The 14,288-nt window shown below is 44.7% G+C and overlaps 1 protein-coding gene across 2 annotated transcripts in view; it reads left to right on the forward strand.

Moving 5' to 3' along the window:
• Positions 1 to 14,288, forward strand: part of Scn8a (sodium voltage-gated channel alpha subunit 8) — a 177,063-nt gene that overhangs the window by 89,677 nt on the left and 73,098 nt on the right. For both annotated transcript variants that reach the window (XM_075960706.1, XM_075960707.1), the window contains exons 7-11: positions 6,972 to 7,193; positions 8,495 to 8,558; positions 11,245 to 11,386; positions 12,452 to 12,658; positions 13,743 to 14,036. In XM_075960706.1, the coding sequence (XP_075816821.1) occupies positions 6,972 to 7,193; positions 8,495 to 8,558; positions 11,245 to 11,386; positions 12,452 to 12,658; positions 13,743 to 14,036 (929 nt within the window). The remainder of the gene's footprint in view (positions 1 to 6,971; positions 7,194 to 8,494; positions 8,559 to 11,244; positions 11,387 to 12,451; positions 12,659 to 13,742; positions 14,037 to 14,288) is intronic.

Here is a 14,288-nt window from a genome sequence, read left to right on the forward strand (position 1 = left end):
ACTTGAGGGGACAAAAGGAAGCGAGAGAGTGACATGAAAAGTAGTTGAAGGGCAGTCTCTTGAAAATACTTGCCTTTCGCTCTTCCCTGCCTGGCTGAGCTAGCCCAGTGCTTCTAAATCTCTTGAAGGTTTGCGATCCCTTTGAGACTCAGACACCCTCACATCCCGCTTCCATCCGTGCACCTCAGGTTAAGATTCCATAATTTAAAACATTGAAATCTAGAAGGGAAGATGTATGAAGGTTAAGACTAGTTAACCCGGCTGAGGTGAGACGTGTTGCTCTTTGGACTTTAACTGTGGTCGGAGGTACTAAGGAACACTCCGTGTGCTGACCTGTGGTCCGTCCCCTGTGGCTGATGTCAGAAATAGTTCTTTGCCCTCTATTTGACGTCACGTCAGTGACCCAGGGAGGCAAGCACAAAGGTAGAATTGTGAGACAGTAGGTTGGGGGTGTGGTTTTCCAGGAACCTCAGGGCACTGAGCCCTTAGGCAGGCTTGTTCTCTGGTGGCTGGATGCCATATCTCTTCTTTCATTTCCCTTTGGTCTCTTTCCTCCTCTGGACCCTGTAAACACGATCCCATGTTTCCTGTTCATCTCCCCCAGCACACTGCAAGGCATCTGTCTCTATGTTCCTGTGATCTCAAACAGTGGAAAGCTGTGTTCTGCTTACTAACTGGGGCGGCAGATGCTGTCTCTCTCTAGCCTGGCTCAGCACTGCTGTTCTTGTCTCTTCTGTAGGCTAACTTTGGAGCAGGGCATCTCTGCAGAGAAATTCTTATCAGGTTACTTATTCTCTCTACGTGCGTGCGTGCGTGCGTGTGTGTGTGTGTGTGTGTGTGTGTGTGCGCGCGCGCGCGCGCGCGTGCGCTTGCCTATAACACAGTGCCTGGTCCACAGCAGTGCTGCATAAACAAGCACTTACCACGAAAAACAGAGCAAAAAGTTTGTGTCAGGATTTAGACATTAGCTCAGCAGTCTGAAGTAGATTCTCTGATTCCGATTCCTGTAAGTGCTGCAGTCGAGCTGGCTCTGGGGCGCTAACTGGGATGGAAACTGACTTTAAGGGTACAGCTAGCGACAGATCATTGTCAGCAAGTTCTAACTTGTGTGACTGCGTTCCGACTCTTTGCTCTCCATTCTTACTGTTGAATGTGAGTCAGAGAAACCAGTGGTTGGCCTATGTAGAGTTCTGAGCTTGTCTGTCATTCCCTGGAGGGCCGTTGTCCTATTCCTACCTCCAAGTTATCCATGTTTCCTGCCAAGGTGGGGTTACCGTGTGTGTGTGTGTGTGTGTGTGTCATTGGGTCTAAAGTCAAAGTTACTTTGATTTCAGGTTGTAGAGCTGGGACACAGTAGCCCTCAGTCAAAGTTAAAACCATGTTTGCAACTTAAGGATTTTGCTGTCCACCTTCTCCCATCTCAGTTTGGATCTTGGACTTCCCCCGAAGCAGTCCAAATTACAGAAAGAAAGCATGGATGCGGCATCAGCTTTCTGTCACTGTGACAGAATATCTGATGGCAGCAACTTAAAGAAGGAAGGCTCGTTTGTCTCACTGTGTAGAGGAGAACAGTCCAGCATGGTGGGGACGGCGTGGCAACAGGAGCATGAAGCCACTGGGCATACCAGGTCCAGAGCCACGCTGAGTGTGGGGCTTTTCCAGCCTTAGTGAAAGCTGCTTGGACGCCCTCACAGACACACTTACAAAAGACCAAGTACACATTCTGACATTCTTACTTGGTGGGTAAAGACCCAGATACAGCCTACTTGTGGCTTCTTTTTGTTTCAAAGGCTTTATCTTCGGAGAAACAGTGCACAAACATTCTGTGCTGAAAGAGTCACTGTCTTTGGGCCAGAATTGGTGATGTTCAACTTGACATTGAGCTATTCTGTCAGGGAGTTCATCTCTTAAATCTTTGTTTGCACTTTTCATTCATGGGGAGCCTCAGCAGAAGGGGAACATCTGAAGGACTCCATCAGAGGGGACACAGGCTGTAGGACAAACACCTCAGTCCAGAGCTCACCTCAGGAGTTCTCCTGTGTCTCCTGGAGAGGACGGCAGCCTGAGCAGAGCTGGAGCGGGGAGGCCTGCAGCTGCAGGCTCCTTTGCATTCCGTCACCCGCATCCAGTCCATCCTGTCCGCCCCAGCTGGGACTCTGCATTACTTTTCTCCTGGGTATTCCATTTCTCTGTTGTCATTCTTACCCAATGAGATCAGGTAGGAAACAGAAAGTGGGTGTGGCTTTTCCTTCCTGCCCAGCTTTTACAGTGTTTTCTTTAAATGTGCTCATCGTGCGTGTGGCTGTTTTCCTACTTAGCGACAGGATGGAAAAAGACACTTTATAAAACTACAATATTCACTGACGGGTTTTTTCTTTCTATTTATTTATTATGTGGTCTTTTTTCCCCCTGACAGGGTTTCTCTGTGTAGCCCTGATATTGTGGAACTCACTCTGTAGACCAGGCTGGCCTCAGATTGAAAGCTCAGCCTCCCTGCCGAGTGCTGGATTTAAAGGCATGCACCTCCATGCCCATGATCGTTTCCTTTTAAATACTAAAGTTTTAAGTCTTGTCGCTTTTGTGTTTCTCTTCCTTCTACATTGCATATTAAGGAAAAAAAATCACCAAAATGTAGTGTGGTCCTAAGTGGAAAAGGACTAAGAGAGCAACCATTTGCAGGAGACATCGTGAACAAGGTCTGCTTTGCCCTTGGGACCAGCCAGCCTGACAGAACAGGGCACTCTCCGACTACTGCTGAGAGCAAGTCCAATATTAATCTTGTGGGAAATTAGCTCAAACTCTTACATTTCTCAACCTGTGCAACAAGCCGGGGAATATGAATTGACTTTATTTATAATTGGACCATCGCAGCAGCAGACTTGACCCCAGCGTGCACGGCTGACACATCGTCTCCGGACTCGGCACATTAGCTGGCTGTGTTCCCCTTTCAGGAGATTTGGGGTTAGGTGACAGGAGGATTAAAGGTGCCTTTGGATGTAGAGTGGGGTAGAAGCCTGCAGCACCAGCTTCTCCTGCTTCTCAAAGTCACTAAAATCTCCAGGAACCTCTTGGGTAGCTGGGTCCCACTGTCTTCTCACAGGCTGTAGTGAACGTCTGAACTTCTGTTCCGATGAGCACTCATGCTCGCCTCTCTAGGAGTTCTCCCTGTCCAATCTGCCCCCACGTGGCTTCTGTTGCGCACTCTGTTGTGTAGGAGTCCTTTGCAGAAGCATTCTGCTCTGTTTTGGGTAATTGGTTTTCGGCGAGTGTATTGCTGGTTCTGGCATGCGGTGGTGTGAGCCAATAGAAGCAAGACCGCTGCTCTTCTCAGCCAGAACGGTGCCACCAGGAGGCTCTCCTGACCAGCGCTGGTGGTAGTCAGTGTGGTGCTGTGAGCAGTCGCTTCAGGTGACCTTAGCAGGAATGTAGGAGATGCATTAGGCACACAGCTGAAGATTACCGCTGACGTCTCTGGGGATGTGGCTGTGTTCTTATCGGCCTGTGGGAAGAAGAGGTGGTGGTGGCTGCTTCCAGGGCTGCTCTGCAACCTGTATCCTTCTGCACGCCTCATGCCATACCGCATGCGGGTCTCAGAGAGTGCTTTGTAGACGGCTGCTCTTAATGCGGTTTAGTGATGCTCCTGCCTAACTAGCTTTATCTCTGAGCCTCTGTGATGCGGGCAACCGGAATGCTATTTCCAACTAAGTTTCCACTTCTCACTTCTTACGCTAAACAAACTCACCAGCAAGATGATCTAAGCTCAGACGTCAGGATGACTGAGGAAAGGGTTTTTAGCTGTGTGGAATTATGTTTCCAGATTTCTTCAACTGAGACATCTGGCTGACAGAGAAGGGACAGTAAGCCACCTGCCGGTGACAGGCCTAGGACGGGAGCTCTACTGGAAAGCCACAGGCTGTAGTTATGCCGACCTAGGAGACACTAGAGACCCCCGAGTTTCCACCCCTCTCTCCACATGTCTGTTTCTTTTCTTTTTTCAAATACAAATTCCTTTGCTTTGTCAGGTACATCTTAAAATGACACAGTGTGGCTCCTGCCTAGTGCCCAGCTTTATGTGTTAATACTTCTGCCACATGGTCAGATAACTGTTTATGTGCTGCTCCAGACCCTTATAGGAAAGGGTCTGGATTAAGGTCAGATGTCCACACTGATATCCGTAAGTACCAAGAGAGAGTCACCTTGTACAAACAAAGCTACTAACAGCACACCCTCAGGGACAGGGACAGTTAGAGCTTGTGGCCTAGAATTTCTTGTTATACAGACTTGGAACACCCAAAGATTTCCCACTCTGGAAAATCAGGTCAGACTCATGGTGAAATTATATGATTTATTGATTGATTCATTTGATTTATAATAAGTCCTTTCTGTATGTTTTGTAATTTTAAGTTCTTCTTGCTATTGTAAGTAGCAACATTCTTTTTGATTCAGTTAAAATAGCGATGCCAAGAGCATTAGATAATTATCCGGTATCCAGATAGATGTTTTTCCGTGGCTTTAAAAGAGGTAGCTGTATAAGTTCTTTATTAAAAAGTCTAGGTGAAGAGACAGTCATTCTTCAGTGATCCACCCAGTTGTTCTGTTTGGCTCACCCTTCAATCACTTAAATGGCTGAACTTGAATTATTGGCCCAGTGTAGACCTACCCCATCCAACCCAGGCAAAATATAATGAGGAATTTCCATTTTCAGAAGTGGTATGAAACTCAGTTGCCTAATTCTGGGTTGCTACGTGACGTGCCTAGCTGTGAGAGCATAGGCCGTGGGCATTAAAGGTCATTGGCATCTCATTTCTTGACTCTCTGCCCTATCTTTAAAGGCCCTGAGAAAAGATTCATCAGCTTCTCTCCTTAACTGCCACTGCCGTGCGCATCCCATGGGAGAGAACGGAGGTCTTAAGTGTGTTAGAATAGTGACTAACGGGACTGCTCAGTGCCTGGGCTACTCCCAGGCTAGAGCCCTGTGAGATTAAGAGTCTGAGTAGAAACTGTCTCTGTAACCCCTTTGGTTCTGTAGCCTCCAGGGAAGGCTGTACTGTAAGAAGACCCAGGCCTCTGCACACTTTCCTCTTTAGATACCTGTCTGGTTATCTGTAAGAAGAGAAAAAATTCTCTATTATTTACTCTTTCAATAAAAATTTATTAAACTTCCTATTTTGGGCCAGATCCTGGACTAGGCACAACATCCATTGCTACTATTGGACTCAAGAAGAAAATTCTACTGAACTTAACTCTAAGCATTTTAGATAGTCACTTACAAAATACAGGGTCCAAAAAGCATGTCCAAACACCCATTAGATCATCATCAGATGGGTTAGCCCTGAGCAGGGACATTAGCCCAACAAAGCCCCTTTGAGGGGGCACTAGATATAAAGTAATGACCCGTGACACACGCTGTGTCATGTCCTGCGTTAGATACTTTTATATTTATTTCACTTAAATGTCTTGACAATTCAATGAAATTGGTATTGCAGATTTTTATAGATGAATAAATTAAGGCTCAGACAATAATAATTAGCCTCATTCACGATGCACCAGCTGCTCCGTTAAGTAGGAAACATGCTCAGTCCTCATAGTGGCCTGGTGATCAGCCTCGACTGTCTCTTTATTTACGCATTTATTTCTGGTGGTGTGGGGGGGTGGGGATGGAGACCAGGACCTTCCCTGTGCTGGGCAAATGCTCTGACATCTCGCATGGCCTTGTTCTTATTATCCCTTTAAATGTGAAAATGCTGAGAGCCCAGAGGGTTGGTTGTAGTGCCCAGATGATCTGTGTAAGTAGCATACTTTCTTAGGATTAGTGATGAGCCACCACCCAGCCTGGGCCAGCAATGCTCTCTCACATCAGCTGTCCCTGGAATGTCAGCCTTGTATTCTTGCCATCAGAAATTTATCAAGGTTGAGCTCCTCCCTGAGCCCTATGTATCAAGGCTCAGAGTCTCCTCTTGCTCATCTTGAACACTGCAAAAGTGTTTGTGTTTTGTGGGCCATGTCCTATGATAGCCTGCTGTTGAGCATGCTGAGGATTGTCATACACAGACTCTTTTGGCTCAAGCACCATAAACCTATAATTATATTTTTATGTGTCTCCCATCATTAATATCTTCTTATGCAGCGTGGAAGTGACCATCTTCAGGTTTAAATTGAAACCATTGTCTCACATTTTAAACCTCAAATTGGGACTGTTATAACATAATTCCTTCAGAGGCATGTGCCTGCCATGCACAAAACTGAATTCAATTTCCAACACCAAACACAAAAATAAAATAAAACCTTACATTAAAATGAGTTACAAGTGTTCTCTTTTTAATATAAGACACAAGAAAGGTTACTGTAGCAAGCAGGACACGCACTTTTAAATGGAAAGGCAAACTGTATTGATAGCACTTATCTTTGCGATACATCAGCATTTCTAGGGTTCTTCAGAAACGATATTGTGCCTTCTTGCTTCCTACTGGCTTATAAACTATTCAGTGGTTCCCTTTCTGACTTGGAAGCCTCCTTAATCCCTGGTCCTTTTTAATTTGTTTACTCAACAAATCTGTATTGTGAGTTAGATGCTACAGATACGACTGTGGACAAGACAGACAGAAAATGGTTATAACCATGACGGATGCTTCAGGGGCGACTAGAAGGCTCTGCTAAGGCAGTAGCAATGGTAGGAGAGGGAGGCGAGTTGGGAAGGCAGGGAGGGATCCTGGGCAGGAAAGTACATCCAGGGAGGAAGGACCCACGTGCTATTAGAAGCAGCTTCTTTTCTAAAAGGATTATTAACTTAGAAATGGATACTTCTGGAAACTGACAATTCCACCTACTTATTCTTATTCTGTGTGCAAAGATGCAGTGGCCGTATTTCAAGAGGGATTCTATGGGAGACTTGGAGGTAGGACTAAATGGGGGGCTAGGGAAAGTAGGGAGGACTTTGAATTGACTCTGTTTTGGGGGCTCTGTCTCTTTAGGCCTGAAGACAATTGTAGGCGCCCTCATTCAGTCTGTGAAGAAGCTGTCTGATGTGATGATCTTGACCGTGTTCTGCTTGAGTGTTTTCGCCCTGATTGGCCTGCAGCTGTTCATGGGGAATCTTCGAAACAAGTGTGTGGTGTGGCCCATAAACTTTAACGAGAGCTATCTTGAAAATGGCACCAGAGGCTTTGACTGGGAAGAATACATCAACAATAAAAGTAGGTGTCACCTCCACTGCAAGAGGAAAACTTGACCCAATGTTACTTATCAGGGGCCTCTGCTGAGCTACACAAAGTGGTCTGGGCCAGAAAGGCTTAGCACTGCCAGACTTGGCCTGGGATGCCATTTCCATCTCCAAGGCAGGACTGTGCAGAAGCTTTTTATCTTTATTTTATGTTTCATTTTATTTTTAATCAGGGTTCCACTGTGTAGCACTGGCTGTCCTGGAACTCGCTCTGTAGACCAGGCTGGGGTGATCCAGACAGAGATCCGCCTGCCTCATTGTGCACCTCTACGTCTGACTAAGCCTCAGCTGTTGAAAACCAAGTGAACAGTTAAAATGTCTTCAAGTGCACTCTAAACTTCTGCTTTCAAAGTCATGCCTAGAAGCTCAGCATGCTGCTTTCCACTGCTGTTTACCTGAGAGAGTTAAGCATTCAGTCTAGACTGTGTTTAGGAACCAAAGCTCTTGAGTGCTCGTAAGAGCTTGGCAATAGATCTTGTCTAGGGAGTCGGGTGATCTTAACTACAGTTAAGGAGTTTTTATAACTTCATTTGATAAATCAAAGCACTGGGATCTTACATTAAGGAGAATTTGGTATAACAATGCTTCTATTAACAACAACAAAACAAAACATCACTAGTCACTGAAAAGACTCAAGAAAGTGTTACAAAGATGACCTCAGGGACAGAGCCTTCTGGTTTTAAGTAGGACATGGCAATAATGTCTAGTACAGGGTTTTAGGACATCTTGATGAAAATATTACAAGGGTTAAATGGTCAAATTGTATAAAGGAATGAAGATCTCAGAAACTTACTTTAGACTAGTGGTTCTCAACCTGTGGGTCATGACCCTTTTGCAGGATCATATAGCAAATATTCTACATAGCAGATATTTACATTGTGATTCATAACAGTAGCAAAATTACAGTTATGAATTAACAATGAAATAATTTTATGTTGGGGTCACCACAACATGAGGAACTGTATGCATGGGTTGCAGCACTAGAAGGTTGAGGACTGACTTAGACCCTTTAATCCAATTAGCAGAACCTGGCACGCAGAGATGAAATTACTGGAGACTACAGCCTCACCTCAAGGGCTTTCGGGTAGCTCTTAGCTTTAGACACACAGGAGATCATTAATGGTAGGAATTCTCATCAGCTTTTTGCTGTTGAGAAAGATTTATATGAGCTAAAATCAATAGCTGCTCCTGCTGGCAAGCTAGGGACCGTGCAACCTTATTCTCTCATTCGCTGAAATCTGCCTATTCATTTCCTGCCTCTTCCAACTCTTCTAGCAAACTTTTACACAGTTCCTGGCATGCTGGAACCCTTGCTCTGTGGGAACAGTTCCGATGCTGGGTAAGTAGCTCACCCAATGTTATTACCTAATGTGCATTGGATATAAGTGAGCAAGGCTCTCACTTTCTCTGTGCGCACTTACTGGGTCCTGACACATGGGTCTGACCTGTTGGATGACTTGATTTTCTTTCTGTTTCGTATTTGATGATCCAGGGTTGATGTTTCCCTAGAAGGTGGCTGCACGAGTAATCTCAAACTAAAATAAGTGCTGTGAGAAGAGGGGAAACTGTGGCACCCAGTAGCTTACCTGTCTGCCAAGGGCCCTCTCATCCTCACTTAGCACAGTTACTGCAATTTGGGACAAGGACACTGTCTCAGAGAGAGTTCAACATCCAAGGACAAACCAAAGAGCACTAGGCCTGACCCTATGGGGACGGGATAGCATACATTGAGATACCAGTTTGGAATTAGCTTCTATTTGAAGTTGTTTTGAGCTCTAAGAGTGTTGCCAAGCCATCCAGCTAGTCTTGGTTTTCTCCTTCATGGCATAGTTCTAATAAGCTATTGTTCTTATAATACTATCAATACAGCTATTCTATAAACACATGTAGGGTGGTGATGGTTTATCATATAGTATTACACACACATACACACATACACGTTATAATACTATCAATTCTGTAAGCACATGTAGGGTGGTGATGGTTCACCATATAATATTACACACACACACACATACACACTTTTTATAATACTATCCATACAGCTATTCTGTAAGCACATGTAGGGTGGTGATGGTTTACCATATAATATTACACACACACACATACACACTTTTTATAATACTATCCATACAGCTATTCTGTAAGCACATGTAGGGTGGTGATGGTTTACCATATAATATTACACACACACACAGACACATATTATAATATTATCAATACAGCTATTCTGTAAACACATGTAGGGTGGTGATGGTTTACCATATAATATTACACACACACACACAGACACATATTATAATATTATCAATACAGCTATTCTGTAAACACATGTAGGGTGGTGATGGTTTACCATATAATATTACACACACACACACAGACACATATTATAATATTATCAATACAGCTATTCTGTAAACACATGTAGGGTGGTGATGGTTTACCATATAATATTACACACACAGACACATATTATAATATTATCAATACAGCTATTCTGTAAGCACATGTAGGGTGGTGATGGTTTACCATATAATATTACACACACACACAGACACATATTATAATATTATCAATACAGCTATTCTGTAAGCACATGTAGGGTGGTGATGGTTCACTCACTACATTGGTCCCCTAGGATTTGCTGTTTTAGTATGACCCTGACAACCAGAAATTGTTTTATATTAAAGTAGATACTATAATTTACATTAAAAGAGACATCAAATGTGTCCAAAGGCAGGAGAAATCACATAATTGACATCATATAATTGAAATCACTGTACCTTAGGTCAACACACCAAGTGTTAAAAGAACAGACAACCAAGAACTTAACTTCCAAGTATTTGTCAATGACAATAGCAGCTAATTTTAATTACTAATTAATCAATTAATAATTTGATTGAAATTATGCATTAATATGGATCTGTGATATCATAAGGCAGTGATTCTTATGCTTGGCACACATCCAGCCATCTGGCCTATCTCTAAAGTGTACATCCATGGGTTCTACCCACTGAGCTCCCAACACCTAAGTGTGCACAGATCTCAGCATCTCCATCCTTGAAGACTGCCAGGTCACTCAGATTCTAGACCTTCCCCAGACATTACCTAGCTGTTATTTTCTTCCCCTTCTTCTTCCTCGTCCTCTTCCTCCTTCTCCCCCCCCCCGTCTGTCTCTGTCTCTCTATCTCTGTCTTTGTCTCTCTCCTCTCTCTCTCTGTGCTTATCTTTCTTCCAGCTTATTGTCCAGGCTGTGGAGGTGGTTATGTCTGTCTCCAAGGGCATGGAATAGATGGGTCTGTGTAATCTATTATTTCCAAGGTCATGACTTGGGAGGATTATTTTGAAACGTTCTAAACTTCCTTTCTCTCTCATTCTGTGTGTGTGCATGTGCACGTGTATATGTGAAGCACAATTCATAAAAATTCAGAGAGAGAAATTGGGATTGAACCTGAAGATCCGAAAAACAAAACAGCCAACCACTGACTATTACCTCAACCTCAGTCCAAAATGACGATCCTGCCTCCAGGAATCTCAGAATGAGATTGTGTTTGAGAGCTGTCTCTCGAGGGCTGGAATTAAAGGCGTGCACCATTACCACTTGGCTTCTGTGGCAAACTAGTGTGGCCACTGGGATTAAAGGTGTATGTTAGCCGGGTGGTGGTTGCGCACGCCTTTAATCCCAGCACTCGGGAGGCAGAGGCAGGCGGATCTCTGTGAGTTCGAGGCCAGCCTGGTCTACAAGAGCTAGTTTCAGGACAGGCTCCATAGCTACAGAGAAACCCTGTCTCGAAAAACCAAAAAAAAAAAAAAAAAGGTGTATGTTATCATTACCTGGTCTGTAAGGCTGACCAGTGGGGCTGTTTTACTCTGATCTTCAGGCAAGCTTTATTTATTAAAATAAAATAGGAATGCCACCACATTGTGTGTGTGTGTGTGTGTGTGTGTGTGTGTGTGTGTGTGTGTGTTGCCAGGAATAAAACTGAGGGACTTGAGTTACTAGCTGTGTCCCTTTCTTTCTTCAGGCAATGCCCAGAGGGATACCAGTGTATGAAAGCAGGAAGGAACCCCAACTATGGCTACACAAGCTTCGACACTTTCAGCTGGGCCTTCTTGGCATTATTTCGCCTTATGACCCAGGACTACTGGGAGAACTTGTATCAGTTGGTAAGCAACGCCTCTTTTTCTGTAGTGATGTTGTCCACATGAGGATCTGATGCGCTGGGGACTTCTGTGTGACAGACCTACAGTGAAGAGATAAGATGGGATCTGAGAACGGTATTTCCCACACAGCAGGGTGGGTGAATTTACCCAGTTCTCAGCCCTGACAGCTTCGGGCTCACCTGGAGGTTTGCAGTCTGCTCCCCCACACTTTGCTCTCTGCAGCGTGTCTTCCGGGGTTCCAGTGGGGGCAGGGCTCCTTCCAGTGTTAACATGATGGGTTTCTATCCGTGGGACCTTCAAGCATGACTTGGAGCTGTAGTTCGGACTTTTTCAGGCGTGGTATGAGTGAGAGTAAGGCTGGTCCCCATCTTGTTGGGCCACACTGATGACTTTAGGTGTCTTGTGATTTCTCAAGTCATAATGAGGAAATTGGTGTTGCTGATGATCCCATGACAATCCATTGTTTTCTCTATGGTTTTCGATGATGCTGGTTAGTTAGAAAATAAAAAATAAATCTCTCCTTGCAAAAAGGAACCTCTAAAACAGGCTTCTAGTTCCGATCCCCAGGTCAGTTCTTACTGTTGGGCCTAATAGATACTAAATTCCGTTAAATCGTTGCTAACCAAAAGAATAAAGATAAGCCAGGTCTGTGATATGGATCAGTGGTCCTGGCTTTTGGGAGACAAAGGCAAAAGGATCACAGTATTTGAAGCCAGTCTGATTTACATAGCAAGTTCTATACCAACCAGGCTACATTGTGAGATTTTATCTAAAATAGACAGGTAGGCAGGCAGGGAGGTAGACAGACAGACAGACAGATAGATAGAGTTTTTTCTATGAAAGCAAAATGCAGGAGATATTTTCTCCACAGTGGAAGTGAGGATTAAACATTAGGAAGGCATTTGACCGCTGGGATGTGGGATTGGTGTAAAGTACCACACAAACACCGTACAAGGAAGCTCTGACTTACCTGGTGGCAGTGGTACTGCTGAGGAGCTGGGCTCACGCTGTGTCTTCATCCTGCTTCCTTCAATGAAAATCGCTGATAAGATGGCTTTTGTCTTTCAGACCTTACGAGCGGCTGGGAAAACATACATGATCTTCTTTGTCTTGGTCATCTTTGTGGGTTCTTTCTACTTGGTGAACTTAATCTTGGCTGTGGTGGCCATGGCTTACGAAGAGCAGAACCAGGCAACGTTGGAAGAGGCCGAGCAAAAAGAAGCTGAGTTCAAAGCAATGCTGGAGCAGCTCAAGAAGCAGCAGGAAGAAGCCCAGGTGGGTGGCTCTGCATCTTCTTCCAGATGTCGGTGCTGCTGCTCCTGTTGATCTCCACTGCAATGTTCTTTTATTGATTACCATAGCTCCGCGTCCAGCTGCTGTGATGACTAGGAAGTTATCTACTTATTCACTTCTGATGAGTAGTTAATGCCATGCTTCGATAAGCCTGGTCTGGTTTGTCTATTGACCTGGTGCTGGGGATTGGACATGGAACTTTGGGTATCCTGAGCACAGGTGCTCTACAACAGGACTGTACCCCCAAACACAGAAAAACATAGTGAGCCCATTATGGATTCACTATGGCCATAGAGTATTATTTCTCATTTAAAAGAAAATATGGGGAGAGAATTCTGTCAAGTGCGTGCTTTCCACACAAGCATGAGGACCTGAGTTTATCCCCCAGAACACACAGAAAAAGCCAAACATGATGGCTCACACCTGTAATCCCAGCCTTGAAGAGGCAGAGACAGGTGGATCCCAGGGATTCCTGGCAAAGCCAGCCTAACCTGTTTGGTCAGTTCCAGGCTAGTGAGAGACCCTATCTCAAAAAACAGGGTGGATGGGATCCTAGGTTCACCTCTGGTATCAACTGCTCACTCTTGTCCATAAGAGCATGCGCATGCAGACACACACACCATATACGTACATATAAAAATAAATACTTTTTAAAAACTTAAAATGAAGATATAGGCATAAAACAAAATTTAGAAACAGTTGTGAGTCTATTACTCTTACCATTTATTATTCTCATACATATAGTACACATATGTAGACATATATATGTATTTTAATATGTAATATGATTTCTAAGCATTCATTTCCATTGTTGCTCACTAAGGAATCCTTTGTATGAAGATCCCTATGTGTGGGATCCTCAGAGTAAATCCCCAGCGTGCTTGCTATGAGTGCAGGTCACTCAGGCATGTGTACCAGGATGCAAGCTCACCCAGAAGGTGGGAGCAGCCAGTGCTGACCACAGCCCCCTCCTCAGGGCAGGCTCCTGTCCCTGTCTGTCTGTGGCTGACCTGAGTGGCCCCAGATAATGCTTGTGACGAGGTCTATCGCTATGGCTCTTTCCTAGGCTGCTGCAATGGCCACTTCAGCAGGCACTGTCTCAGAAGATGCCATTGAAGAAGAAGGTGAAGATGGGGTTGGCTCTCCACGGAGCTCATCTGAACTTTCTAAACTCAGCTCAAAGAGTGCTAAGGAGCGGAGGAACAGAAGGAAGAAGAGGAAGCAGAAGGAGCTCTCTGAGGGGGAGGAGAAAGGAGACCCCGAGAAGGTGTTTAAGTCAGAGTCGGAAGATGGTATGAGAAGGAAGGGCTTCCGGCTGCCAGACAACAGGATAGGGAGGAAGTTTTCCATCATGAATCAGGTAAACCCTTTGCGTTGTCGCAAGCCTAAAGAACCCTTCTTTCTTCATCCCACTTGGCCCTACAGCTCCCAGACTCTTCCCTGTACTGGCCTTTCTCCCCAGATGGCAGCCTCCCCAGACACTTTTACTTAATCCTGACCTTCCGTTGTGAGCAGCAGCTCCAGGGCCCTACGATCACAGTAGGCAGCCTTGCTTCACACTGGTAATTACATCACACTGCCAATTATATCACACACTGCCAATTACAACACA

This window comes from Microtus pennsylvanicus, chromosome 2 (genome assembly GCF_037038515.1).
Source record: "Microtus pennsylvanicus isolate mMicPen1 chromosome 2, mMicPen1.hap1, whole genome shotgun sequence".
NCBI classification, from domain to species: domain Eukaryota; kingdom Metazoa; phylum Chordata; class Mammalia; order Rodentia; family Cricetidae; genus Microtus; species Microtus pennsylvanicus.